Source organism: Podarcis melisellensis (assembly GCF_964234715.1).
Source record: "Podarcis melisellensis genome assembly, chromosome: 7".
Taxonomy (NCBI): Eukaryota; Metazoa; Chordata; class Lepidosauria; order Squamata; family Lacertidae; genus Podarcis; species Podarcis melisellensis.
This window is the reverse complement of record NC_138539.1, coordinates 57,198,849-57,224,970: the sequence shown is the minus strand read 5'-3', so window position 1 is coordinate 57,224,970 and position 26,122 is coordinate 57,198,849. Positions and strand designations below refer to the sequence as shown.

Below are 26,122 nucleotides of genomic sequence, written 5' to 3'. Positions count from 1 at the left end.
TGCCGAAATACGCTACAGGACCCTGCCCTTGCTGGAGACCCATAGAGGTGAAATAGAGTGCTTGCCACCTTTTCTTCCCTTTGGCAAATGACTTGTCTATCTGGCCATCAGGTCTTTCTCCAGGCTATGCCCTCTCCCCCTAAACTATTCTGCAATATGTAGTACATAACTGACTTCCCGTGGTAAGTGTAAGGTTGTCAGGCTGGTGGTAGAGTGATGATTGTGCACTGTTTTTGTGTTATGCCAGGCAACCCACAGCAGCCATGTGATGTTATCCCAAGATCCCCTATAACAGCCATTTTGTGAATGACGCCCACATGACTTTCTCACATTCAAAAGGGGCCCACTGGTCCAAAAAGGTTGGGCTTTTAGTTTGGTTTTCAACCTTTCGTTTTTATTTTTTTTACTCATCTTCCCTGATGAAATGCCTGTTCCCATAGAAAACAATTCAGGGATCTGGGATTTGTGTAGCTGTGATGGGGAAGCAGCGTGTCAACAAGAAACCCAGCATAGATATAGGAGCTCATGCTCTTCCTCACTCGGTTCATACAAAAACGTGATTTTCTCCTGAGTTTGTAAACATTTAAAACAAAAGTTCTATCATTCTGATGCAGGTATGGAACCCATTTACTTGGGAGTAAGCCCTGCTGAAATGACTGAGGACTAACTGCAATCCACTGCCACTTACTTCTGAGCAATTATGCACAGGATTGCAGTCAGCTCAATGGGGCTTTCAGGTAAGCATGATAGCTCCCTTTACTCAGGAGTAAGCCCCACTGAACTCAGCAGAGCTTAGGTTTGTGGCTATAAGCCACGCTCTCCTTTGCTCCGCCCTAGACGGCCTCCCACTGCCCCCACTTAAAAAAAACCCAAGCCAACCCCAAAGCTCCTCCCAACAGCTTGTTATGCCGCTAACGCGCGCGGGTGGTGGGGCGGCTCAAAGGAAACGCCGGAAGCAACCATTGGCTGCGGCTTCGCCTCAACCCCCCGAACGTGATTGGCTAGAAACTGTTCGCCGGAGGACAGGGTACTGGCGGAGAGCCCGCCTGACGCAACGACGCTCGCCCACCCACCCGACGCTGCGATATATTTTTACGGCTGCGCGCGCGAGAGAGCGAAAGGCTTTTCCTTGTTCAAGCGAGCGTGCGGGATTAACGTGCGAGGGGGAAAAAAAGGCGGGCAGCGGTGGCCGCCGGGAGTCTTGGTCGCGCGGGCAGCTGAGCGAGCATCGAAGCGGGTGAGTCCAGGGGTGAGAGAGTCGTTATCTTGAGGGGCCACACGCCCGCACCCCTCCACCGACGCTGGGAACTGTAGCTCGTGAAGGGTGGTGGGAGTTGTAGCTGGGGGGGGACTACAGTTCCCAGGTTGTGGTGGCGATGTGGGATGAAGGTGCTTTAAGTATATGGTGATATCAGCCATTTCTAAAGCAGGGAAGGCTCCCCCCCCCGTTCTTCACAGAGGGGCTAGTGCTCGTGGTGCTGTGGCTTGTGCTTGGTTATTATCGTTTGAGAACCTCGCCTGCATCTTTGACCCGACTCGACACGTGAAGGAGCTTCCTCACATACTTGTTTGAAACGAGAAGGGATCCCAAGCTCAGCAATGCAACTTTGGGGGCAGTTTGGAAGTCTGCGCCTTTCCACGTGGAAGACCTTTTTCTTGCTTTTGGTGAGGGAGCACAGCCAGAGGCCCTCAGTATTCATTGACATACACAGGGTGAACATGCACATTTCCTTTTTGGAGCTACCTTTCAGAACAGGCCGAGCTCCTGCTGAAAGGAATCTGGTGTGGCTGCGAGAGGCACACAAGTTATCTTTTCATGGGTTTGGCAAGGACTACTTGATTATTTTTTTTAAATATCTACAGCTGCATATGATATTGCAGGCTTGCCATGTCTGAGGGGAAAGCTACAGATGCTAAACTGTATGTGGGCTGCTTTAACTCTTTCCTGAGTTATTTCCTATTATAAGAATAGTGGTCTTGGTACCAAATGCAGCACTTACCTAGCCTGCACTTAAAAAACCCATATTCCAGCTGTTGAAGTGCTCTGGATATTTTCACGAACTGACAGCCACATAAACTACTACTGATAAATGTTTAAGAACAGATTCAGTTTAAGAATGGACTTCAGGAATGAATTAAGTTCGTAAACCGAGGTACCACTATATTAGCTTCAGAAGGAAGGAATATGTGCTGTTTGGGTGTGATTAGAAATTGCCTTCATTCTTGCATATAATGCAAGAGGGGTACCTTTTACAGCTTTCAAGGCTCTTCAGGGATTTAACTGCAATATTAAAAGTTGAATTAGGTTGTGGCCAGGTCAGAATTGTCTATTGCCTTGTCTCTTTTAGAGGATAAAATAACATTAAAGGTGCACATTTGAGAGCATTTATTGAAAATAAACTACTACTTGCTATGTTTTAACCATCCTTTACTGTTAGTTTGCCTTCTTATTCTTGCAGGTGCAGTGGAGATTGTGCATATGAAACCAGTAGTAGTAAAGAAAGTGGAAGAGGATAGCATAGGAATAAAACTCTGTAATCACGATTGCAATTTGTCTTTAGTGCTTTGGAACATTGAAATGCTAAACGAAATGGAGACATGTAAAATCACTGTAGTTAGAACATAAGATCTTTGAATAATGGACCAGCTTTGCTACTTCTGGAATGTTTAGAGGTCCTTTCCATAGGACAGTTCTAGCACTTTGTCCATGTTCAACACATTACTTCCATATACAAGTTTGCTATTTTGACATTGTAAAAAGATGGTCCCAGTTGGTGATAATACAGGCTCAGGGTTATGCTGTAACACAGAGTCCTAATACTCATTGCCTTCCGACTCAGAAATGTGGTCGGCTAAACTGTGAGATTTATGTATGTGCATTTTTCAAAATATATAAGCAATAAAACCTTTGCCATGTAAAGCTGAGGCATCACAGGGCTATCATAAGGACACATTTCTTAGCTCAGATTAATCATTCTAGCATTATAACAATCAGCTGGAATGGAAATATGGTGTCTCTGCTTTCCTTTTCTCCCATGCCTCAGTTTAGTCATATGGAGTAGCCGCTTGTGATATTGAAATTGCTGGTCCTGCTATTATGACTGGAAGTTATAAGGTGTTAAGGTGAACTTCAAAGTTAGGAAAAAATATCTCTTCTGATATTCGCTTGGTAGATGAAAACTGCTGTTAGCGAACCATAACTCTGAGGGCTATGCAGATGATTGTAAGCTCAGATGGCTTTATGGCTTTTAAACCCAGAGTTAAACGGAGGTTTGAAACTGCTTTCAGGAATTGGGAGAGAACCATCCAGACCTAATGTATGAACTCTTTTGATTTGTGGCTGCACTGGACATCCCTGCTTACTTTAATGTGCTGCGTGTACATTTTATGCCCATATAGGACTACTTGAAAGCAGACAATGAATTCTAGGATGAAACAGAAACTGGATGTTGAGAAGCCCCTTGCTACCAAGGTAATATTGATACTTGCCAAGGTGTAATGACAAGTGGTGATGTGTATACAGCACTATTTTCATAGAGTTCATAGATATTAAGCTTGTACTTCTTTTTATAAATAGACCAAGACTGAAGATCTCTTCAGTAGGTTTAGGCTTCAAACTAATCACATGATTCCTACAGCATAGAAGCCCTTATCATATGTTACTTGCAATATGTATTCAAAATTGTTTTCAGAACTGTATAGATCAAATATTGCCGAGAACAGGCTTCCCCAACCTCGGCCCTCCAGATATTTTGAGACTACAATTCCCATTATCCCTGACCACTGGTCCTGCTAGCTAGGGATCATGGGAATTGTAGGCCAAAAACATCTGGAGGGCTGAGGTTGAGGAAGCCTGGTCTAGAACCAACCACAGATACCTCTGTAGCACTACAGTCTATGCTACTGCCTTGCTTATTGTCACCAGGATTTGTGTTTACATATGAGACTGAACCTAATTGAGTTATAACAAGGAAGTTTGATGTACAGTGTACCTCGGTTTATGAACCTATTCCGTTCCGGAAGTCCATTCTTAAATAGAGGCGTGCTTTCCCTAATGAGGCCTCCCGCCGCCGGCGCCCTTCCACCGTTCGGATTCCGTTCTTAGGGACACTATTTCCGGTTTTGCAGAGTTTGTAGACCGAATCATTCTTAAACCGGACTGTTCTTAAACCGATGTACCACTGTACAGTAATGGTGGTAGCCTTGCCAAGGGATTTGAAGGATTCTATGGCAGTGGCTATAAAATGTTGCATTCATAATACTGTTTTTGTTTAATTGGAGAGTGAAAGGTATGAAAATACGGTAAGAGAGGAAGCACCTGTTAATAATAATTAGGTGCTATTAATTCAGATGTTTTGGAGAATATGTCTTGGCCAGTACTTAAATGTGTACAGACATTATGTGTGTCTTGCCCTAGAGCAGTGATTTTCAATCCATGTGCTGTGGCACCGTTGGTTGCCTTAAATGATGGTCAAGGGTGCCACGAGCAACACTGGCCTCTGTTCCTCTTCCCTTCCCCTCCTTCTCTGATGCCCTCACATCTCTGCCTCCTAAAGGCTTGCACAGCTGTTTGTTGCAGCAACCCTGGCTACAAGCTCCCCAGGCTAATGGTGCCTCTGGGGCTAGCTAGGAGCAGCGGCAGAAGCTGCCCAGAGGACTCCCAATGAGAGAGGAGAGGAGGCTGAGGGAGCATTCCACAAGGGAGGGTGTTTGAGAAAGCATGAGAGGCTGCCAGCTCCTGAGCCCCACAAGGTTGCCGCAGAAAGAATGTATTTGGTCAAGGGAGAAAGAATGTATTTGGTCAAGGGAGCCGAGGACTCAAAAAGGTTGAAAATCTCTGTCCTAGTGTCTTAAAATGTGATCTGCTCATAGTTGTGTGCAAAGATCCTATGCCCTCTGAGTGATGGATGTTATGTGCTTTCAGTTCTACAAGACACATTGCTTGACAGCCAAGCCAACAAAGAGGATCCGTTCCCTGTGTTCCTTGTAACTAGCACAAAGTTGCAATACACAGGTGGTTGATTTGCTCATCCCCTTCACATGCTTGGAGGGGCTATAGCTGTGTGGTAAATTGTAAGATTTGTCTGCAGAAGGTCCCAGACTTGATTCCAGGTAGGGCTGGAAAAGCTTGCTGTTTGAAACAGTGTGGAGGTGGTAGTCAGTCTAGATACGGGATGTAGCTTGTTACAAGACAGATTGGCATTTCAGAGATGAGACCCATTCTCTCATAGGAGTCTAAGAAGGTGCTTGTAGCATCTTTAAAGCACAATGCAACTGTAGGTGTAAATCGCCTACCTTGCACCCGTCTTTTAGCTTGTCTTTGTCACCCTTCACTATAAATGTGTTTGGATCATATTTTGGCCCAGGGAGGCATGTTCTGCTGCACTTCAGGTCATAATTGCTAAAGTGGGAGGAATACTCACCATGGTTTCCATAACAAGCTAATTTGTGGATTCTTACTGAAGAGTGATGCTGCTCATTTTGGTAGAATAAAGGAAACTGAAGAGGGAATCTAAATTGTGTAGCGATAAAGGGGGTTGTTGGGATGTTGGCTTCACACCCATCTGTTCTTGACCCTGCTGCTCATTTCTCTCCCCCTCCCTCCACTTTGCCAACCTCCATAGTTAAATTTGTACTTGCTGTCTGGTTTTGCTATTCAGAAAGCACTACCTCGTTAAACATAAAATATTAAAAGTAATAGGTTAATCCAAGCAAGTGATAGGCTGCAGTTGTCAGAAATATTCATTGGCTACTTCAACAGCAGTAAGTATTATTTGAAGTGTAGCACAGTGCTGGTTCCCAGAGTACCTGGCACTTGTCCTTTTAGTTCAATAGTAAAGCTAATTGGCAGTAGAAACTTTACCGTGGGAAAGGTGAGCTCTTGCCATGTGAAGTACAGTGTGAATCGCTAACTTTCTCACGCTAGTATGACATTATGTTCCTGCTATCCTTGTTTGATTATCTACCATTGTTTGCTATCTCATGGTGGCAGTGTAACATTTTTTTAAAAAAAGAACTAATGCAGGAAATGGGTATTTACATATGACAAGGAAGGTGATAGACATTCTGTTCCTCCAAAACAATACCCTGGCTGGATCAGTATGTTATGTCTCAGGCAAAGCAACTAGGCACCCAGCACAAATCAAAGGAAATGTGCACTCAAGTAATTTTTTTGTCATGTAAAAATGTGTGTGTCTCAGGTGCTCTCAATACTCCTTATTGGTGAAATGACATTAAGCAGAAATTCAGGCCTGCAGTTAAGACAAAGTTCAAAAGCCAGTATTTAAGATGCAAAACTTGTGTTTAACATCATGTGAGATCCAGTTCTGTATAAAGATGACCTGATTTACTGCATGTAACTGAAATGTATGTAACCCTTAAATGGCAATACAAGCTCTCTTGAAAATTTTGAATTGAAAACCTTCAATTCTAGGTGAAGTAGATTCACTGAATGTGTTCTTTTCAAAGCAGGCTTCTACAAGCAATAGTTCTACAAGCAATAAAAATTGCACATCACAAAGACAGACCCTTAAGATGATACAACCATCTATTACAGGTTGTCTTGTTGGAAGGGCAAAGGAGGTATGTACTGCTGCTGGAATGCAATCTTAGCAATATATTTTTGGAAGCTAGAAAGCTTAAGTGAGCTGACAGTTAAGCTGAAATTTGCCTGTTCTGTTAATTTTCATTGATAATATACAATTAGATTGCTAGTCTACACAGTATATAGGCTTGCATGTACCAATGGGGTTGAATGCTATGTTGAATGCACCTGAAGATCCATCTTCAGTCATTGAATCCCTAAAACTTTGCATCAGATGACAAGTGGGAATATAGTTTTACGGTTAACTGAGTAGGTGGGAAGAATGGCTTGTTAAGATATGCCTGCTTGGAATTCTCAACTAATAAAACTCTCAGCAGGCCAAATCTTCAATCAAGAGGAAACTTTGGAGTGATCAGCTTAGCTCAAAGGCTTCCAAACCAGAAGTTGCTGTTGAAACAGAATACAGAACTGTAAGAGGAGTTCAGGCTTCCGATCTTACAGTAAAAGGTATGTTGCTTCTTAAGAAAAAAAGCAGTGACAATCTTTTAATAAATGCTGAGCCTGGAAGGTATATGGAAACATAAATTGCCTTGGTGAAAGAGCTCTGCTGGATATGACCCAAGATCTAACTAGTCTTGCATGAAGGCAATGGCCTTTCCAGCTGGTATTTAGAAGTATTCTGTCTCTGAATCTGAGGGTAACATATATGCAACTTGACTAGTAGCCATTGACAGGTTTTATCCTTTATGAATTTGTCTGGTTTCCTTTTATGTTGCTGTGCTGGAACTGTGTAACATATGGTAAATATGAAGAAAATGGACTGGTTGGGTCAAATAGACTAAAAGGGGGATGAAAATAGGGCAAAACATTTTCTGCTTCTGTTCCTCTCCTCTGCTGCTTTCTTTCCCTCTCGATACTTTGCCAGTGATAAGCAAGTGTGAACCTACAGAAAATAATATGGTAGACACTTCTCAGTGTGGTTGCTCAAATGCACATTCTTGCATGCATAGGTTTTTGCTTCTGCTTTGACAAACTTGGGCGAGTTTGGCAGAATATGGAAAGCACTTAACTGCTGCACTGTATTGAAATGAAGATTCACTTAGTAATAGTGCCACACTACCTTTGCAGATGGCATTTGACTTGACAAATCATGTATTGGGGGCCCCCAATACTCTTAGCTACCGTATTTTTCGCTCTATAAGACACACCAGACCACAAGACGCACCTAGTTTTTGGAGGAGGAAAAAAAGAAAAAAAATATTCTGAATCTGAGAAGCCAGAACAACAAGAGGGATTGCTGCGCAGCGAAAGCAGTGATCCCTCTTGCTGTTCTGGCTTTTGGGATAGCTGCAGCCTACAGCCTGCATTCACTCCATAAGACGCACACACATTTCCCCTTACTTTTTAGGAGGGAAAAAGTGAGTCTTATAAAGCAAAAAATACGGTAGTTGAGCAGGCTTAGTCTAATCAAAAGGAAGCATGGAGATAAGCAGCTTGATCAGCAGCAATTCCTACATTTAAGTCTTACATTTCTTACATTTTCTGCTTTAATGCTGTATGTTTGTGTGTGTGGATGGTTTTAGTAACTGTAAGGTGCCTGAGTGTTTCTGCAGTGGAAAAGTTGGCTATATATTTTCTTAATACTGTAGTAATATGACTTGAGTGAAAAGTTTGGGAAGGGAGTCCCAGAAATCAAATTTTGAATACCATAGTTTGCAGTCCTAGAAACATAGGAAGCTGTCTGAGTCAGGCCATTGGTCCATCAGGTTCCACTGACTGACACGTTTCCCTGGGCTTCTGATGGGAGATTCCAAGCCCTACCTGGAGATTTCAAGGATTGAACCTTCAACTGTGTGCATGTAAAGCATGAGCCACAGTCTTTGTTGTTGCATTTGTATGCCACAGTAAGCTATAGCTAATGGCTTGTCATGAATGTACATTGGGAGCAATCAGTGATGCTCCTTGGCTTATAAGGCATTATGTCTGAACTGGGGATTGCATTTTTTCATTCTGAACAAACTACATTGTAAAGCCAACATTTGCTCTGGCCATTTGTGGTTGATTTGAGCAAATAAAGCATAAACTGGTTCAGATAGAATGCAAAAACCAAGGATCATGGCTTATTGCTCACACTAGGAGGAGCAAGCAGAACCTGTCTGCATGTTCACTGTAAACCATTAACAGTGGTTTTCTATGATGTGCACATGGGGGCTTTAAAAGCCTTAATTTCTTTGCAGGCAATCCTTCATCTCGGTATTGGAAGGAATTGGCTGAGGAAAGGAGGAAAGCTCTGTATGAGGTGTTGCAAGAAAATGAAAAGGTAATTTTATGTAGTATCAGCAAAAGTATCAGATTTTCACTACCATTGATGCTTAAACTCTGTCTGCTTTCCCTCCTAGCTCCATAAGGAAATTGAATTAAAAGATGGTGAAATTGCTCGTCTAAAAGAAGAAAATGAAGAGCTTGCAGAGCTAGCCAGCCATGTACAATATATGGCAAATATGATTGAGGTAAGCTACAGTGGTGGTAAACAGCAATATTCTCAAAGTGTATTCTGCATCTTGTCTAATCTTGCACAAGGGATTGTTACCATCTATTATTGGGGCTACTTTGCAAAAACAGAGTAAATGGTGAACTAATGTGGGTGGTGGAACATATGCTCAAGTGCCCTGTTGATAAACCCAGACAAAATGTGTTATTTTGATTGATCTCACAAAGATCTTGTGCAGGGGTCAGCAACCTTTTTCAGCTGTAGGCTGGTCCGCCATCCCTCAGGCCATGTGGTGGGCCGGACTATATTTTTTGGGGGGAAATGAACAAATTCCTATGTCCCACAAATAACCCAGAGATGCATTTTAAATAAAAACACACATTCTACTCAAGTAAAAACACGCTGATTCCCGGACCATCTGTGGGTCTAACAGCTGATACTTGAAGCTTGTACACAAGTAACATCAGTGTTGGCGTCTGTGATTTGCAGAGATCTTGTCTAATCTGAAGTTTGGAGGTCATGTGCTAGGACTCTCCCAGCCTTGCCTCAAAATTATTTTCTGAGGTAGTCTCTAGAGAAAGTGACTATAAAGTCAAAATTGAATATACTGTACACTTCTCTGCAGGTTAAAGTTGTATATCCAAAAATAAAATGTAGGATTCTGTGACTGTTAGACTTGGTTGAGACAATGTGAACTTTTTTTACTTCATCTCAACCAGGTCTAACAGCACAGAATCCTGTATTTTATGTCAGTCATTCACATCTTGTCTCTGCAACATCTCCCTTCCCTCCCATCCCCGAAGATTTGCAGTAAGATGATACTTCTTACCGCCATGTAAGATAATGTTATTAGGAGAATGTGCAAGGTGCTTTGCAAATTGTTGTATAAAGCATGTAGTGATGGTGTAATATCTCTAAAAAAAAGTTAACTGCTGTATAATATATTACTTGGCTTCAAAAGCTAAATTCTACCACTGTTCTGACAGTATCACTAATGTCTCATCATACCTCTCTAGCGACTAACTGGACAGGCACCAGAAAGTCTAGAGACACTGAAAAATCTAGACCTGGAAGAAATTGCATATGAGGAAAGTGATTCTACTGAGGAGGATTTAGATGGAGAAACTGAAGGGGAACCTTCACAGCTCTCAAGGAATTCTACAGATCTGCAGACAAATGAAACAAGTAATCTCTGAAAGTATTGGGCCTCTGAAAGGGAAAATGAACTGCCCGTGTGTCATGTCTGGGGTGGGGAAGAGTAGAATCCTTTGAAATATAAAGATTCACTTGAAATTTCAAAGGGTGGGTTTTGCAGCAGTGGAAGTATAATGGAAGTGTTAGACTTCATCTGGTTACTTGATTAAATGGGAATACTATGTATTTCAATTTGTAAATAGTTTTTTATTCATGTATGTGGAACTGCCAAATAAACTTCTCTGCACAGATTACACAGTTGTAAAATGCTGTACTTTAGAACATATGTTGCAAGTCTAAGCCAGCTATTTAAGAGGTAATAGACATAGAATAATAGTTCCCACCCCCTTTAAACCTTTGAGAACAGAAGTGTAGTACATATGCTATATGCCAGCCCCAACCAGTAATTTACTTAGTATTTCTGGATACTTCCCTAAACACCATTTACCACCTGGCACTTTTACGGTAAGCTGGATTTCTTAGCTCTACCTGTTAGTGATTCTTTTATCTGTTCTTGGTAGGCTAGAAGGGCTAGCATTAACTTGGCATAGTTTTGCGGCCAGCTAAACCATTCCAACTTAGACAGGGCCTCCAGACTTTTACGTAGCTTTTGGCCACCCACTTCATTAAATAACCTGAGATAAGGGATGTTGTTACAGCAGACAACCGTCATAAGGTAGCAAACCCAGAGCTTCATAGTGATTATATCTAGAGGGTCGTCATCTTCCGGGTCTTCATCTTCATCCAGATAAGCAAGGAGAATTTCCATAAGATGTCTGTCTTTGGCTTCATTTTGGTTTAAGTAGCTTAGGTAGCAAATGCCACACAACCCTTTTAATACATAGGTCCTCACTTCCCCAGAAGTATCTGGCATAAGCAAAATATTAATCATATCCTGAATGTATTCTGATGCAAGCAAAGCAGCATTGACACCACCTGTAAAGGAAGACAGGTTACTGATTATTTCACTAATATTCTGGAACACTGCTATGCCTGAATATTTGTCCATTTTTAATGGCTAATGTAAATTGAGAGATTTCCTAGCCATGAGATGGAGTCCCTTGAATACTGACACTTGAGCTATTAAACATACTTACAATTTTACCGCACATTTACTCAGTCGTATCTAGTGTTGTTTCTACTTGGACTAGGACACAATTAACTTTGGTCTTATCATTTTAATGGGCCTAGCCCAACTATAACTTAGTTGGACACAATACACTTTTCTCAAACTGGCCACTGTTGTCTATTTACATGCATACCTGTGTAAGTTAGAAGTCCAATATAGCATGCAGCTGTGGCTCTGTCCTCCAGGGGCAGCTCTGGATCTCTCAGCTCAATGCCGTAGGTTTTGATTTTATGGTGGTGAAAGACAGGGTCTATGAGCTTGATTGCGGGTTCCCTCTCATGCTTGATATGCTTGTTATACCAGGCTGCTAGTTTGCTAAACTTGCTTCCCATATTGCCTGAAGACTTGTTTCAGGAAAAGTGTCTTTCTAAAGCTGTATTTCACTCTACCCACAGGAAAGTGTTGGGAGACTGAAGTATTGATTCACGTTTGACTCGCAAGCCCACGCAGCTGGTAACTAGGCAATGAGTGCAGCAAATAGAATGGAAAATGGAGATAGTATGATGTCATACTTACGTAGATTCTTAGCTAACCTATCCTGCGGTTGGTGGTGGGTTAAGCCAATAAGTTATATTTTCACATTTTTTGAAAAGTGAGATTCATCCTTCTGCCCCATGGGTCTAAATTATCTTTGTAAAGAAACTTGTTTCCCTCCACAACCGATACTTTATTGTTGCTCATACCTTCTTACAGATAGAGCTATTTTCCCTTACCTGTCCAGCGGTGGAGGCTGGCAGATCCAAACACCACCTCTACCACCATCTTCCCAACAAACTGCAGAAGGGCTAGTTCCTCTGCAAAGTTTCCTGGAGGTAATTCAGCAACTGTCCGCAGGCAGCCCACTCAGACTTCCAGGTGTACTTGCAGATCTTTGCTGTAGCTTTAAAAACTCAGAAGGGAGGCAGTTTTGCAGTGCTTTCTCCCTAGTGCTGAAACATGTTTTTTGCCAGCTCTTCTGACATATTTATAGGCAAACAAAGCTTGGGTGACAGTGTACGGGATACCTGGACATATTGTCATTTGAGGTTACTTGCTGTTTTTTTCTCAGAACTACCATCTTGATCAAATTGAAGTCCAGGTCTAGCACTGGTGGAAGAAATAAGTCGACCAAAGTAAAAACAAGGCTATTTAGTAATTCAAAAATAATCTTTATTATAACTTAAACAGGAGCCATATATATGAGTACAAATACCACAAACCTAGAAGGCAAATGTAAGCCAAAAATCAATACAAAAGACGACAATGAAAGACTGTAGGCTTGTGGCAGCAATGTGCTGTAAAAACCAGAGCACAATTACTTATTTCACATTTCATAAAAGAGACTTTCCCCCTTCAGTAAAACCTTTGAGTGACTGTACAGCTTTTAATCAGAGAATATTTATAATTTATAATATACAGGTATATACAGTGTTACAACATTAACAATTAAGAATACTGGCTTGCCAATGCATTTTGGCAAAAAAGGGGGGAAAGACTTCTGTTAGATTTATTTTTAAAAAACCAACAATCAGCACTTCACAATCTGTATGTCTCCTAGGAGGCGTGCCCAATGGTTGAAGAGCTATGAGCCACTTCAAACTTTATTGTCTGATGAGGGCTTCAATAAAACACCTTCAAGTTACAACCCATGCATACTAACTTGGGAGTAACCACCATTGCACACTGGGATTTACTTCTAAGAAAACTAGCATCATAGCATGCTGTCTGTCACCTTGATTGTTACAGATAGGGAGAGTGTGTGAACAACTCAATTTGAAGTAGTCCCAGAGATCTCCACCACTTGTTCTCTTTTACATTGAAATCATTGTAGCTCCCAGCTATAAATGCACAAAACCTCATTCTTTTTTGAAATGTCAAGGAAGGGGAAAGGAAGATTAAATCTCGGTGTTTTCATGTAAAAGTATAATGTGGCCATATGCCCTTTCTGGAAAAAAGGAAAACACCTGTTTGTTTTATACAACCTGCACAACTGCTTGAGAGTGTTTGTTTTTATTTTAAAAAATCATTTGCAATTTATCAGAGGTCATTACTGGAAGCCAGAAAAGAGCAAGAATAGAAATAGGAAATGAGACAGAGAATTACTGAAACTTGAAGTTTGCATCCAACTGTTTCCAGAGTCAGGCCCGTCATCTGAAGATTGTTCATACTAAATGGTGCTACTAAGAACAAAAACAAGGCAGGAGATACTTGAAGGCAACTGAGGCACAGCACAGATGGGAGTCATAACTGCTGTTAAAAGTCCTACTCAGTTTGCTTTTTCCTTTCCACCGATTTAGAGGAAGCATCACAAAGTTTTAAACTGATGCAATTATATCCACAGAAAACCCACCACATACAATTTAAAATGCCTCATTTATGATTACAAAACTTTTGTTGTATTTGCCGAGGCTGACTGTATGGCAGTGACCTAGTTTCACTCAAAAGCAAAGCAACTGCAATCTTTGACAAATCACTGTTTTCATTATAAGTTACAGAGCGAAGCCAGTAACAGCCCTCAAATTCATTCTTCTTTGAACACCTGTGAATCTTCTTTCAGTTCAGCTACAGCACCGTTGTGGTTAAAGAAGACCAGCCTCTGAAGCTGTTGTGTTAATATGCAGATTAAACTCTTAAAAGGCTGTGGCTACCTCAGTCCCACGTCGTACACCAACCTTAACAAATTCACGAGGGAATTTATCTAGTTGCTCATATGCCAACCGTCCATCTTCTCCTGAGCAGAGAAAAATGAGAGAAGCAAGGCAAATGTTACATGAACGCAGAGGTTCTCCAGGCCACACTTTCAGAATAAAAATATGCTTGTGCCACACCAATTTTTTGAAAATTGATAAATACATTGGAAAACAAAAAGAAACAACTAGCAGTGCTTGATTTATAACATAGAACACAACTACTTTATAACATGATCATGGGACATCCAGAAAATATAAAACAATGCAGCTACGTAAGAATATGAATTATTCCCGAAACAGTATGCTGATTGTCCTTGAATCTTCCTGCCATGCTTGCCATTCTTTCCTGCCACACCCTTTGAGAACCACTGCATTAAGGGAAGGTTAGGTGCTGTTCAGTGGCTGCAAATTTATGGATTTAAATATTTGTAAAGTTCCACTTTTGCAGACCCCAACAAAGAGGTATATACCATACAAAACAGCTGGAGCAATAAAAGCGTCTATTAAAAAAGCAATAAATGTTGGTTGGGAAAAAGAAATTTGCATTGCAAAGGCCTGTCTGACCAGCATTGCTTTTAGGAGATGCCTAAAAGATGGGCAGGGAGTTCTGCAGAGCAGAGCCTGCCACAGTAAAGGCTCAATCCCTAATAAAGGCTGACCAAAGCTCGGGTGTGGAAGAAGTGCCCCATCAGAGGATGATTAGATGGAGCATAAGGGATCTTATGGTCTTTAAGGTACTTTGAGCCCAAGGGTTTTTGGGGGGGCTTTGAGAATTAGCAAAAGAAGCTCAGAAGCAAATTGGCAACCAGGGCACATCTCAGCAGAGGAGTAAACACATTGCCAGTAACTTGCTCCTGTGAGCTGTTTGGCTGCTGTGTTCTGCACCAGCTACAGCTCCTGAACCAGATGCAAGAGTGGACCCACATAAAGTGTGCTACAGTAATCAAGTCTTGATGTTACCAATGCGTGGGTCACTGTGGTCATGCTACTGTGGTCCAGGAACAGTAACAACAGGCATAGTAGCCAGAGCTTGTAGAAAGCACCCCTAGCCACAGATGACTGCGGACTTGCTCCTTCAGAGGGAGTGCAACGCCAGTCAGAACAGGTGACAGATCTATCTCCCACACGTAGGAGCCACCACCCACCCCTGTCTTCCTAGGGTCCAAGCTGAGTTCATTGACTGCTCAGTCCAGCCCACCATTGCATCCAGCCACTGATTGAGGGCTTTAACTGCCTCTTCTGATTCAGATGTTATGGAGAAATAAGAGTTTGGGAATCACCAGTACTGTGCTAGTGCTTCCTAGTTTCTCTTTGTCATTGCTCTTCTATTACCCACACCCCACTCTCTGCTTTTGTCCCATTTTTTCATCAGTTTGCTTTTACTCTCACATTTATTTATTTTTTAATAGAGGAATGGCATAAAGTTAGTCAACCTACCAAGAGAAAGAAGGGTTTCAGAGGCTATCTTCCTGATCTCTTCATTGTCAGACTGGCAAAGCGTGACTAGCATTTTAATACTTTCAGTTGCCTATACCAAAAACAAAAACAAATTAATTATTTTCTATTCTCATTCCAAATGGTTTATGATAATCACCGATTCTCTGTCCAGTTGTTCAACTCTGTGTGAAACATTTTATGGACTCATCTGGACTTTGCAATTTCTTTGCAGAAGCCCAGAGCTCAAATCCAGAATCCCACATGTGTTGTCTGATGCACCCACAGAGTGCAACAGAGGAGGGCTTTTATCCACATATGACTTTCCTCACTACGTAATTTCAGTGGGGACAGCAGAGCCACATGTAAAATGAAATATCGTGTGGATCTGCTCCCTCCATTGGGAGACACCTGATACATTTTGGTAGCACTTGTGGCATGAAACTGAAGATGCACGAAACAGTCAAGGAAAAGATAAACAGCTCACGTCAGCTGGATCCCTGCAGGAAATGCTGTTGCAGGTCCTAGGTTCTCTTTCACGAGCTTTGTTAACTTTTGTCTTACTGTCTTACGTACCTTATTGCATTATGAACAAACACTCTTTAAATGACTATTATTCACAACGATAGATTTATTACTACTAAACTACTACTATGCTACAAGAGCCACACTTGTCATAACTAAAAGGTTATTACTAAAAATCTCCAGTTAATTCTGTATTACAATGGCATTCTACAGCTGATTTGGGTATATGCAGACAAATTTCTATGTAGGGAGGGGTTGTTGGTTTTTTGGTCATTTCATGACTTGCTTTTAATTCTGTCTTCCCTGAGATTAGGCAATGCACCATAGGTTAAGCGAAGTTTAGGGTGCAATGCTATAGTCTCGGATATCCTATAGGTAGTGCTCCACCACTAGTGAGTCCTAAAATGGGGAGTGTTTGGAGAATATTGTGGGGGGGCTGAGGAACCTCAGAACAGGAGTGTAGGAAGGGGTGTGGGGGTGTGAGCCACCCTGGGTGTCATCCTGAAGGGGGGTGACATTCGGCACAATGCCCCCAAGTCCAGTGAGTGGCAAGCGGCAAAGCAGCTGCTGCGGCACTCCCCCTTCCCCCGGCTTGCTGTAGGCTTGGGGGCGCACGCTGAATGTCACCCCCCTTCAGCCTGAAGGAGTTAACATTCAGCGCACACCCATGCCAAGACCGGCCTCCCCTTGGGAGGATCGCCCTCGCCCCCGTGACATGTGTGCTGCTCTGGGTGCCGGAGCACCCAGCTCCGCCACTGCCTCAGGATACTCAGCATTTTCATTCTTCCAACAGCCCCTTCCCAAACAGAGCTGGAAGCTAGGCCAGCAGTTATGTAGGCAGTGGGAGAGGAGGAAAAACAACTGGTTTCCCACCACCGCCATCACTTTTTGCCCTGACTGCCTTGACCCAGCAGGGCTTGGGCAATAGCAGTGGATCTGCCACACCCCCACACCCCGCCCACCATCGCTGGTGCAATTGCTCTGCCCCAGTACTTCTTGTGAACTCAAATGGTGCTACAATCTATGTGGTGGTTTTGTCTGGAAGTACAAAAACCACAACATGATAGCAATTTAAACAGATCCTAGTCCAAATGTAGGTGCAACGGCAGAACCTGGTGCTACTGCACTGGCAAAGCCCCCCTTCCCCATTTTCCAGTGTCCTCCATATATAGTTGTTGTTCTACTGCGTAAGCATTAGTTTTCTGATTATAAGTTAAGTCTGTGCACCTCTTAAAGGGGCAAGAGTTCTCATGCACAGTTCACACTTCTCATCCTGGAGATACTTCAAGGTTCTAAATTACTCGTACAAAAAAAAAATCCTCACTTTTGCAAAGTAATATCAGGATGGCTAATGCAGAAGAACAAGACTCTGATTTTTGCTGTTTGCTCAAGAGGGGCTATTGAAACCCTTGCTATGGCTTGACCTTTTGTTGTGCCTGGGAAAGAAAAGAAGGCAAACTTTACCTGGAGGCATTTCAGGGCCAGACAAGCTGCCTTCTGCAGGTGGAGGCTGGGCTGTGCAAGGGTTTCGCAGTAATAAATTAAAGCCTGGGAGGGGGGGAAAGAGGGAGGCAATGAGGAGGAAGCTGCAGCTGCATCTCACAGAAAGACCTAAGGCAGCACTTAAGGCAAAGATTGAGAACCAGCAGTCCTCCATATGTTGTTGGACTCCAACTCTGCCCCACCCAGTATTGGCAATGATGAAGGATGAAGGGCATTGCAGTTCAGCAACATCTGGTTCCCCTCCAAAGGAGTAACTAAAGCAGATTATGTGCTCCAGGGGCCATTCCAAATTATTGGCATATGTGTAGTGCATGCAGCTTACTTATTCCAATTTAAAACTATAAAACCAATATAAATTAGGATTAACAACAATTATAGCAAAAAGACCACCTAACTAATGCAATCCAAAATCAAAAACAGAGGTAAAAAGCCTGAATACCTTTACACCAGGGCCCTAATCCAAACTCACAATGAATCAATGCAATACCTGAAGCAGTGCTTCCCTGCGTGTAAAGGATCACAGAGTTGGAAGAGACCCTGAGGGACATCTAAGTCCAACTCCTTGCAATAAAGGTCTCTCTTGCCCAATGTGGGGCTTGACCCCACGACCCTGAGATTAAGAGTATCATGCTCTACCAAGTGAGCTATCCCAGCTGGGGTTATATAGGGAGAGATGCTGTTTCTCTACGTGCTGCTGCTTGGCTAAACAGTCCTATAGCCCCAACCCCACTTCCTAACTCAGGGTGGTCCGGTCCTCAGCAACATTGGAGGCCCCTCCTGGTGCTGCCTTCTCAAAGCCAGGTAAGTAAGGCATGGAGCTTTAGGAAGGAGGTGTGAGAGCTCTGACAGGGTCCTCAAGTCCCAAAGCCTAACTGGCACTTTCCCACCTTTGGGAAGGAGGTGGGAGGCCTCTAGGACTCTGCCAGAGACTAACACCTCTTTCCCAGAGCCTGGTGCCTCACTTAGCTTTGGGAAGGCAGCATGAGGGCTGGAGGCGACGCATCAAATTTTGGCCTTGCTCCCCCCACCATACAAGGCAGCACTTGATATGAAATGTTAGACCACCCTGTCTAGCTAGCGCGCTCCCTCCCACCATGAAGCCTTAATAGCCTCAGAGAAATGCCCTATCTGAAATCTAACAGCTCTACCCCAGTACAGTGGTACCTCGGGCTAGGTACTTAATTCGTTCCGGAGGTCCGTACTTAACCTGAAACTGTTCTTAACCTGAAGCACCACTTTAGCTAATGGGGCCTCCTGCTGCCACTGCTGCGCCGCCGGATCACAATTTCTGTTCTCATCCTGAAGCAAAGTTCTTAACCTGAAGCACTATTTCTGGGTTAGCGGAGTCTGTAACCTGAAGCATATGTAACCCGAGGTACCACTGTGCTCATAATTTTGTTACCGTTTCCAATCGCACCTACCTTTTCCCTGAAGTCCTTGTCTTCTGCTGCAGCCGACAACAAGGATGCCACAGCCTCGTGGGTCTCCCTTTTGTTTTCAGTCAGGAGGAGGAGAGCCAAAGATTTCAGTACTTCTTGCTGAGGTGGGAGGCTGAAGGAGGTTAAAGTGGCTTTATTCTGCAAGAACTTTTCATCTCTTAAGGACTGTAGAGTCTGCACCATTAAGGCTGAAATGGAACAAGAATGTCCCTCTAAGTTGCTTATGTTCACCACAGAAAGACAGCGACAACATATGAGCGTAAGATCATGTCACAGGCCCACCTAGTTCAGCATCCTGGTCTCATAGTCATAGCCAACCAGGTAGTTATTGAACGCCTGCAAGCAGGACCTGAGTACTTGTGATTCCCAGCAACAGGTGTCCAAGCTTTCGCATGTGTTTAAGCTACTCCATAGAATCAGTTTGTGGATTGCCTTCATTGGAAGGCAGTGTCCACATCACTACTAGCTGCTACCAGGAAGTCTGGCAACTTCATCCACATAATGAGGCACTCTAGGTGTCACTGCGACCACCTGGGGCGGCCAACATGTTGGGTCTTTAAAGTCCATAGCCAGAAATTTAGTGGTAAAAGGGACTGATGGCAGAGGAGAATCAATACAGAGCATAAATAGGTAAAGGTAAAGGTACCCCTGCCCGTACGGGCCAGTCTTGCCAGACTCTGGGGTTGTGCGCCCATCTCACTCAAGAGGCCAGGGGCCAGCGCTGTCCGAAGACACTTCCGGGTCACGTGGCCAGCGTGACATCGCTGCTCTGGCGAGCCAGAGCTGCAGACGGAAACGCCGTTTACCTTCCCGCTAGAAAGCGGTCCCTATTTATCTACTTGCACCCGAGGGTGCTTTCGAACTGCTAGGTTGGCAGGCGCTGGGACCGAGCAGCGGGAGCGCACCCCGCCGCGGGGATTCGAACCGCCGACCTTTCGATCGGCAAGCACTAGGCGCTGAGGCTTTAACCCACAGCGCCACCCGCGTCCCCACAGAGCATAAATAGATCTTGCCAAATTTGTTTGCAATTGTTAATTCTATTGCATGTAGATTATAAAAAAATCCCCAAGCCCTTAAAAAAAAAATCAAGTGTCCAGTGCTTGTCCTTTAGCCCAATTCTTTTGCAGCTCATTGGACAGGGCACTGGAAAGCTTGCTGCTTTTTACTGTGCTGGTTAGAATTCCGCTTGCATTCATCTCCAAAAGTGCTCTTCTTTTTTCAAAAAAACCCAAAACCTGAACACAGAAAATTTTAAGGAATATGTGAGGAACCGGATCAAGCACGAGTTTTTCCAGCAGCCCCCATAAGTCAAAATTAGTTTAACAGTCATCTTACGTTCTTCAACCATCCAGGTTGTTTTGCTGGCATCTTTGATATGGGACACCTTGTGGCAAACTGCAGAGTTTACACAGGAAGCTTGCCTAACTACTGGTCCATCTAACTCAGTGTAATGTATACTGCTTGGCTGAGTTTTGCATTGCACTCTTTCGTTGACCTGTCTTGAAATGCTGAGAACGACCCTGGGACATTATGTGTTCTACTACTGAGCTATCACCCTTCAACTAAAACGGACTTTACATTACATCATTCGCAATAGCTTCAAGACTCTCGGCTAATAGAAGTTATGTGTTTGTGTGTATGGTTTTTATGCGAATAAACACGTAGCAGATCTTGCTATTCAGGGAGAGCCCATGATTTGATCTTCAGATTTCCCCCAGCTGTAGGTGTTGTTTTTGCCTTAGTTCAAAGCACACCATTCATGTGTGCATTGTGAATCTTAACTTAAAGCATACTCCTGGATTCTTTGGAGCAGCAAATGGAATTATTTCATGCTGTGCTTCTTCTTTTAAAGATAACCTTCCCTAGGAAACCATATGATGATTCTTACCTTCTCTTGCAAGCTGAAGCAAATAATTTGCCAGATCGTGGACATTTTTGTTGGCAAAATAGTTGTAATACTGGAAAACTGTTATGATTTCCAAGGGCAGACTAGAGGAGAGGACAGGCTCTGCTCGATCCAAGATATGTGATACCAAGGTTTTGAACACTGTGCATGACAAGATAAAAAAAAGCAGATTAAAATTCTAGGAGGCACTGTGCTGATTTAATAAGTTTGCAAGTCATGGTACAGTTGAATGTGGATGTTGCTTTTGATTCACATTCCTTCCCTAGTGCAACAGAGCCTATCTTCCTCCTGCTACTGGCACTCATGATAGGGCTGCCACACACCCAGAATTTCCCAGACACGGCCAGGATTCAGTCATCAGAAGCAGTGTCTGGGCATGAATCACTGAAATGTCTGGGAAAATCTGGATGTATAGCAACTCATGTAGATTTTGGCGAATTTACTTAACTCAAAAATTCATTATTATTTTTAGGGGTGTTTTTTTGGGGGGGGGGAGCTTAACTACTTTTGTGTCCGGATTTTCACTTTTTGAAACATGGCAACCCTAACCTATGACCAGCAGAAACAAAGAGTGCTTTATGTGTGCTGTAGACATGCCCCCAGCTCAGAGCTGCTCTCTACCAGCAGAGAGGCACCTCTGTCCCATCTTATTTACCTGCAGCCAGTGGATCAGGGCTTAGGATTGCTTTCTAAGTCACAGTAGAGCACAAGGACTAAGGAACTGAGGCAAACGTGTTACATAAAAATTGGGTTTTTATGAGGGATTTGAAGCAAATAAAAAGGTGGTAGCACACAGGCGGTGTGGGCAAAAGTTACAAGCATACAGAAAAAGGCCCGAGTGTTTTAAATGAGAGTAAAGCCTCATGGAATAAACTTCAATGTAGAAAAACAGTGGACTAGGGGTAGGTAGAGGGTAGAAGGAGCAGGATTTGGAAAGGACACCAACAGCACCACTTTGACCCCCAATTTGATCAACCTGTAGTAGTAGTAGTAGTAGTAGTTCAGTATTAAGTACCACATTCAACAGCTCAGTTATTGCTAAATGGGTGGCCATGCAATGATGCCAGCCTGGTGGTATCTGTCTCTTGGGAGACAATGGAGGACTGTGAAATTAAACCATTGGAGAGTTACTGTGCCTTCTGTGGCTGTAGAGACTGATACAGGAAAGACATGTTTTCTTGCAGCTTGCCAATACGCAATTCGCGAGGATCTAAGGCATTCTGGTAGGCCAAAACTCAGCTGTGAGCCAGCTAATGGGTTTTTGGATTAATAGGAGCTTGCTACTTTTGTAAGGGAAACCTATATTTCTCCAGAATCTGCTGGAAAATGCACACAAAGCATATCTATCTGCAAGTATTATAAAACAAAAGATGAGTAACTGGAAGACTGGAGCAGAGTAGCAATTTTTGCCTGACTGGATACACTAGTTTATATAAATCATCAACTAAATCAATATTTGTGCTTCAAAAGCCCTTTGTTTGGGTTAAGTCATTTTGCAAAATATAACAAAATATTTCAGTGTGCTAATGTCAGCAAGCAACTTTGAAAGACTTAATATAGCTGTCAGTAGCCATGATTTCTGCTGTAGAGATTTCTTGCAGACACCATCAGCGAGATGGATGCTCTCTGCTGCTACTATAGAAACACACTGGAAAACTGTACCTGTTTCTGCAAGTCCTGGGCACTCGTCATTCAGTGTTGTAGCGAACATGGCATCCAGTTGTTTGATCATCTTGTCAGCAGAGACGTGGTAGAACCCAGAAGGATTGGTACATTTACTCCAGAAGGAAAGCAGAGAGACCCTTTTCTGGAATTCCGGAATTGCTGAATGGAAAGAAGATCACAAAAGAGAGATTGTCACTGCTTTCAGTATAAGGAAGATAAATATTCTAATCACAGATGAATGTTTGCAGAGCTTAAGAGCCCCACTGAAGGAACACGGACTGAAAATGCCAATTTCATTTGAAATTATAAGGGGTTGCACTGGCTTTTCGGAGTGAAAAATCTAAAAGGCAAAAGCAGATTTGTTCTGATTTGAAAAGGATAACCATAATTCAATTGCTAATCACCCTTTGTATACTTTGGACATGGATCCAGGTCAATGTAAGCACCTTTATCCCATTGATTCCATGGTTAACCATGTACATTTCTATTGAAAATCAATGGCTCACGAGCTTGACTGGATTATATGTGCTTACAACAGAAACTGACTTTAGGGCTATTGCTTTTCTGCACATCCAGGCACTATGGCAAAGGGTTTGGTTTCTTAAGAATTTCATATCTCATTGTTTTTAAAAAAAGGAAGAAGCAAACTTCAATCTAACCCACATGGTGGCAGAGATATGCATTGATAATACACTAGGAAATGTTTGTGAAAATGCATTTCACTTCTGAAATGAATAATTTCTTTCAGTTTTCAACATTTTTGTTTCCTAACCTATGGCTAAAGCCTATGATGCATGTAGCAGGGGAAACAGAAACTGCTAATCTGTTTTATAGTCCTTAGAAATATGGCTGTTCAGTTTCAATGACCTGGCGGACATGAATAATCCAATTATCGTGAACACACTTTAAAAACAACACACCCTGAATAAATACTTGTGAATAAATGGATACAGGACTGTATTGCACGCCATGCTTAAGGAATATTTAAACAGGCACCCACCCTTTCAAAATGGAAACTTTCCATGCCAGGTCTTACCTTCGCTTACAGGTCTGATGTTCCCGCTGTTCTCATTACTGATCTCTGCAAGACTCTCAATCACTAGAACCTGCTGGGACAGCTTATCAAGGAGGTTTCTTGTCACAAAGGGAGTTTTACTGGAGAATACAATTTGCTAGTGAAACAACAAAAGAAGAGCAAAGTTTTAGCATGTTATGTATACTAAATTCTCTGGATAGAACTTACATTAATTCTGCTGATGTGTGTAATGCGGAAGCATTTGTATTTTACCAAGCAAAAATAGTATTTTATTCTATAGATGGGATCTGCAACAAAGTTTTGCAGTGTGACGTTGTCCTGCTCAGGATTCCATCCAGTCATGCCATCTTTCAAGATATTCCACCCCATCATCCCAAGTTTTCAATCCCCTCCCAACTATATATATCAGAAATTGGGTGCCTCCCCGTCTCTGCCAAGCAGTGGCAAGAGCCCATGGGGTTCTAGGCACTCACAGAGGTTCTGTGGGCCTTTGGAGAACTGAGACACAGTGGAGACTGACGTGGCATTAAGAAATATGGTTTATTTCTATTTCTATTTACACCTTCGGTCTGCATGGGAGGAGTCTAGATCTCATAGAATGGTCATTTCAAGATGGGTTTGTCTCCCACAGCAGTGCAGCTGAGAAGTTCAAGGCATTTCTCCCAGCCAGCCTGCAGCCAGCCTGCTCAAGATGGATCCCAGCAACCCTTGCTCAAGTCTCTTTTCCTGTCACCTCACACCCAGTTACCCTGGCAACCTTACAAACCCCCAGTCTGCTCACACCTCAGGGCAAGGGGAGGGGGGCGACAGTTCTCTTGCATTGCCAACTGCCCTCAATGGCCCTGTATTGTTTCTTAATGGCTCTAGCTTGCCCAGGTCGTTTTTTTTGCAAGGCCTAGCCCAGGAATTCCTCTGCAGCTTGTATTTCTCCCTTCACATACCAAATAATCAAAATCCTAACATTTTTTAATTTCTAGGGTTTAGGGGGTCCCCCCCAAAAAACACCCCACTATAGGTACCTGAATAAGCTGTGTACAGTACTGTAAGTGCTTGACTATGGTGATATCAAGGCTTTCGTTCCCTGTGGTCAACGGAAGAGGGCTTCCAGCGACACTGGTACCAACTCCTGTGTCTTCTGTCAATGCTTCGCTGAGATGCCCCCTGGCTTCTGGGTGTTCTGACCTGTAACTGTTCATGCTGGGAGGTAAGTGAGTGGTTTGGATTTCTTTTTATGCAGGCTCAACATGACTAACACCAGGCAAAAGAGGGATTGTTGAAAGCACCGACCTGTAACCAGAAAGCCCTCGCGAGGCCAAAAGGCTTTTAATGAAAGCATCATACCTCAAAACTGGCAGGGGCACAAGGTAGCTGGTGCCAAGTAAGTGTCCACATTTAAAGGATATATGGCTTCCACAGTGGCCTACTTGTTTCTCTCAAACAATGCCCCTTTTGTAAAGAGCTCTCGCTGTGAAGTCTTTGAAATCGGCCTTCATTAGAACTTGCTTTCTTAAAAAAAAAAAAATTAAAATGCACCAGCCACCCTGATCTGTTGACAACATGGTTTGCCAAACTGTTTTGCAGATTTCACTGGGTTATAGATTAGTGGTTTTGAAAAGTTATACAATTAAGTCTTAATCTGTCAGTGCTTTACTAGCACATGATTAATTGCCAGCCAAGAAATTAATAAACAACAACCCACAAGTCGTTGAAGCAGAAGACATGATGATTTCATCAGGTGTTTCAGGCACAGAACTCAGGTTTCCCAGTTATTTACTTATTTACAGAATAATGCAAATCTCAATGTTTAAATGATTGTTTCACTCTTTAAACAATTGTTCCAGTATTTCTCAGTGGAAGGTGGATTATAGAGCATTTAAGAAAAGCTAAAGGGCGTTAATAATTGTGCTGACTTATTTTAAAGCAGCAGCAGGGATGCTACCAGGCTTTTCAGGATCTTCATCCAAACAACATCAGGTTCCTTAACCACCTTAAACAAAGACTTTATGGGTTCTATGAAACAAACTCTTACTCAAAGTAGATCCATTGAAACCAATGGTCTTAAGTTATTCATGCCTATTGATTTCAATGGATCTACACCAGGGGTCAGCAACCTTTCTCAGCCATGGGCCGGTCCACCATCCCTCAGATCATGTGGGGAGCTGGACTATATTTTTTTTGGGGGAAAATATGAACGAATTCAAACGATAGTTTGAGACAAGCCAGGGCATTCTGCTACAGTGCTGTTGTTAGGCTTGACCCTGCATTGATCAGAATAGATGGATTGCTGCAGGTTCACACTTATAATGGCCAACTCAGAAACAATCATTTTCTGTTCGGGTATGAATTAGGAGAAGCTGGGGCACAGGTAGGCTTGTGATGGCATGACAAAATGGTGCTTTTTTTTGCATTTGATGATATTTTGATGATTTAAAAAAGTATAGAATCTTAGTTTCATAAAACTGTAGAGCTGGAAGGGACCACAAGGGTCATCTAGTCCAACCCCCTGCAATGCAGGAATCTTCTTGCCCAACAAGGGGCTCGAACCCAGAACCCTAAGATTAAGAGTCTCATGTTCTACCAGCTGTTG

At 42.9% G+C, this 26,122-nt stretch overlaps 3 protein-coding genes and 1 long non-coding RNA gene across 13 annotated transcripts in view; 2 read left to right on the top strand and 2 right to left on the bottom strand.

The window, feature by feature from the left end:
• Window positions 1–1,083: 1,083 nt before the first annotated feature.
• Window positions 1,084–10,483, top strand: GMNN (geminin DNA replication inhibitor). Of its 6 annotated transcripts, none has more exons than XM_081919502.1 (7): window positions 1,084–1,237; window positions 3,400–3,472; window positions 6,472–6,582; window positions 6,922–7,051; window positions 8,782–8,864; window positions 8,944–9,054; window positions 10,052–10,483. In XM_081919502.1, exons 2-7 carry the CDS (start codon window positions 3,419–3,421, stop codon window positions 10,229–10,231), a joined length of 669 nt encoding a protein of 222 aa, XP_081775628.1. In that variant the 5' UTR covers window positions 1,084–1,237; window positions 3,400–3,418; the 3' UTR covers window positions 10,232–10,483. The 6 variants fall into 6 exon arrangements, with proteins under 6 accessions (XP_081775628.1, XP_081775625.1, XP_081775627.1 ...); XM_081919499.1 differs by having other exon boundaries at window positions 6,919–7,051; XM_081919501.1 differs by having other exon boundaries at window positions 6,469–6,582.
• On the bottom strand, window positions 10,416–11,811 carry ARMH2 (armadillo like helical domain containing 2). The gene is made up of 2 exons (XM_081919503.1): window positions 11,492–11,811; window positions 10,416–11,165 (listed from the first exon to the last, which is right to left on the bottom strand). Exons 1-2 carry the CDS (start codon window positions 11,688–11,690, stop codon window positions 10,690–10,692), a joined length of 675 nt encoding a protein of 224 aa, XP_081775629.1. The 5' UTR covers window positions 11,691–11,811; the 3' UTR covers window positions 10,416–10,689.
• Window positions 11,750–13,857, top strand: LOC309374525. Of its 2 annotated transcripts, none has more exons than XR_014170612.1 (3): window positions 11,750–11,811; window positions 12,407–12,470; window positions 13,827–13,857. It is a non-coding gene; the product is annotated as an uncharacterized lncRNA (long non-coding RNA). The 2 variants fall into 2 exon arrangements; XR_014170613.1 differs by lacking the exon at window positions 11,750–11,811 and adding an exon at window positions 11,863–11,908.
• The window catches only part of RIPOR2 (RHO family interacting cell polarization regulator 2), a 97,496-nt gene continuing 84,221 nt past the window's right edge, over window positions 12,848–26,122 (bottom strand). For all 4 annotated transcript variants that reach the window (XM_081919431.1, XM_081919428.1, XM_081919429.1 and 1 more), the window contains 8 exons: window positions 24,555–24,723; window positions 23,536–23,671; window positions 22,497–22,658; window positions 20,817–20,975; window positions 18,911–19,116; window positions 17,451–17,534; window positions 15,465–15,555; window positions 12,848–14,068 (listed from right to left, as the gene is read on the bottom strand). In XM_081919431.1, coding sequence (XP_081775557.1) covers window positions 13,968–14,068; window positions 15,465–15,555; window positions 17,451–17,534; window positions 18,911–19,116; window positions 20,817–20,975; window positions 22,497–22,658; window positions 23,536–23,671; window positions 24,555–24,723 — 1,108 coding nt within the window. In that variant the 3' untranslated portion in view covers window positions 12,848–13,967. The remainder of the gene's footprint in view (window positions 14,069–15,464; window positions 15,556–17,450; window positions 17,535–18,910; window positions 19,117–20,816; window positions 20,976–22,496; window positions 22,659–23,535; window positions 23,672–24,554; window positions 24,724–26,122) is intronic.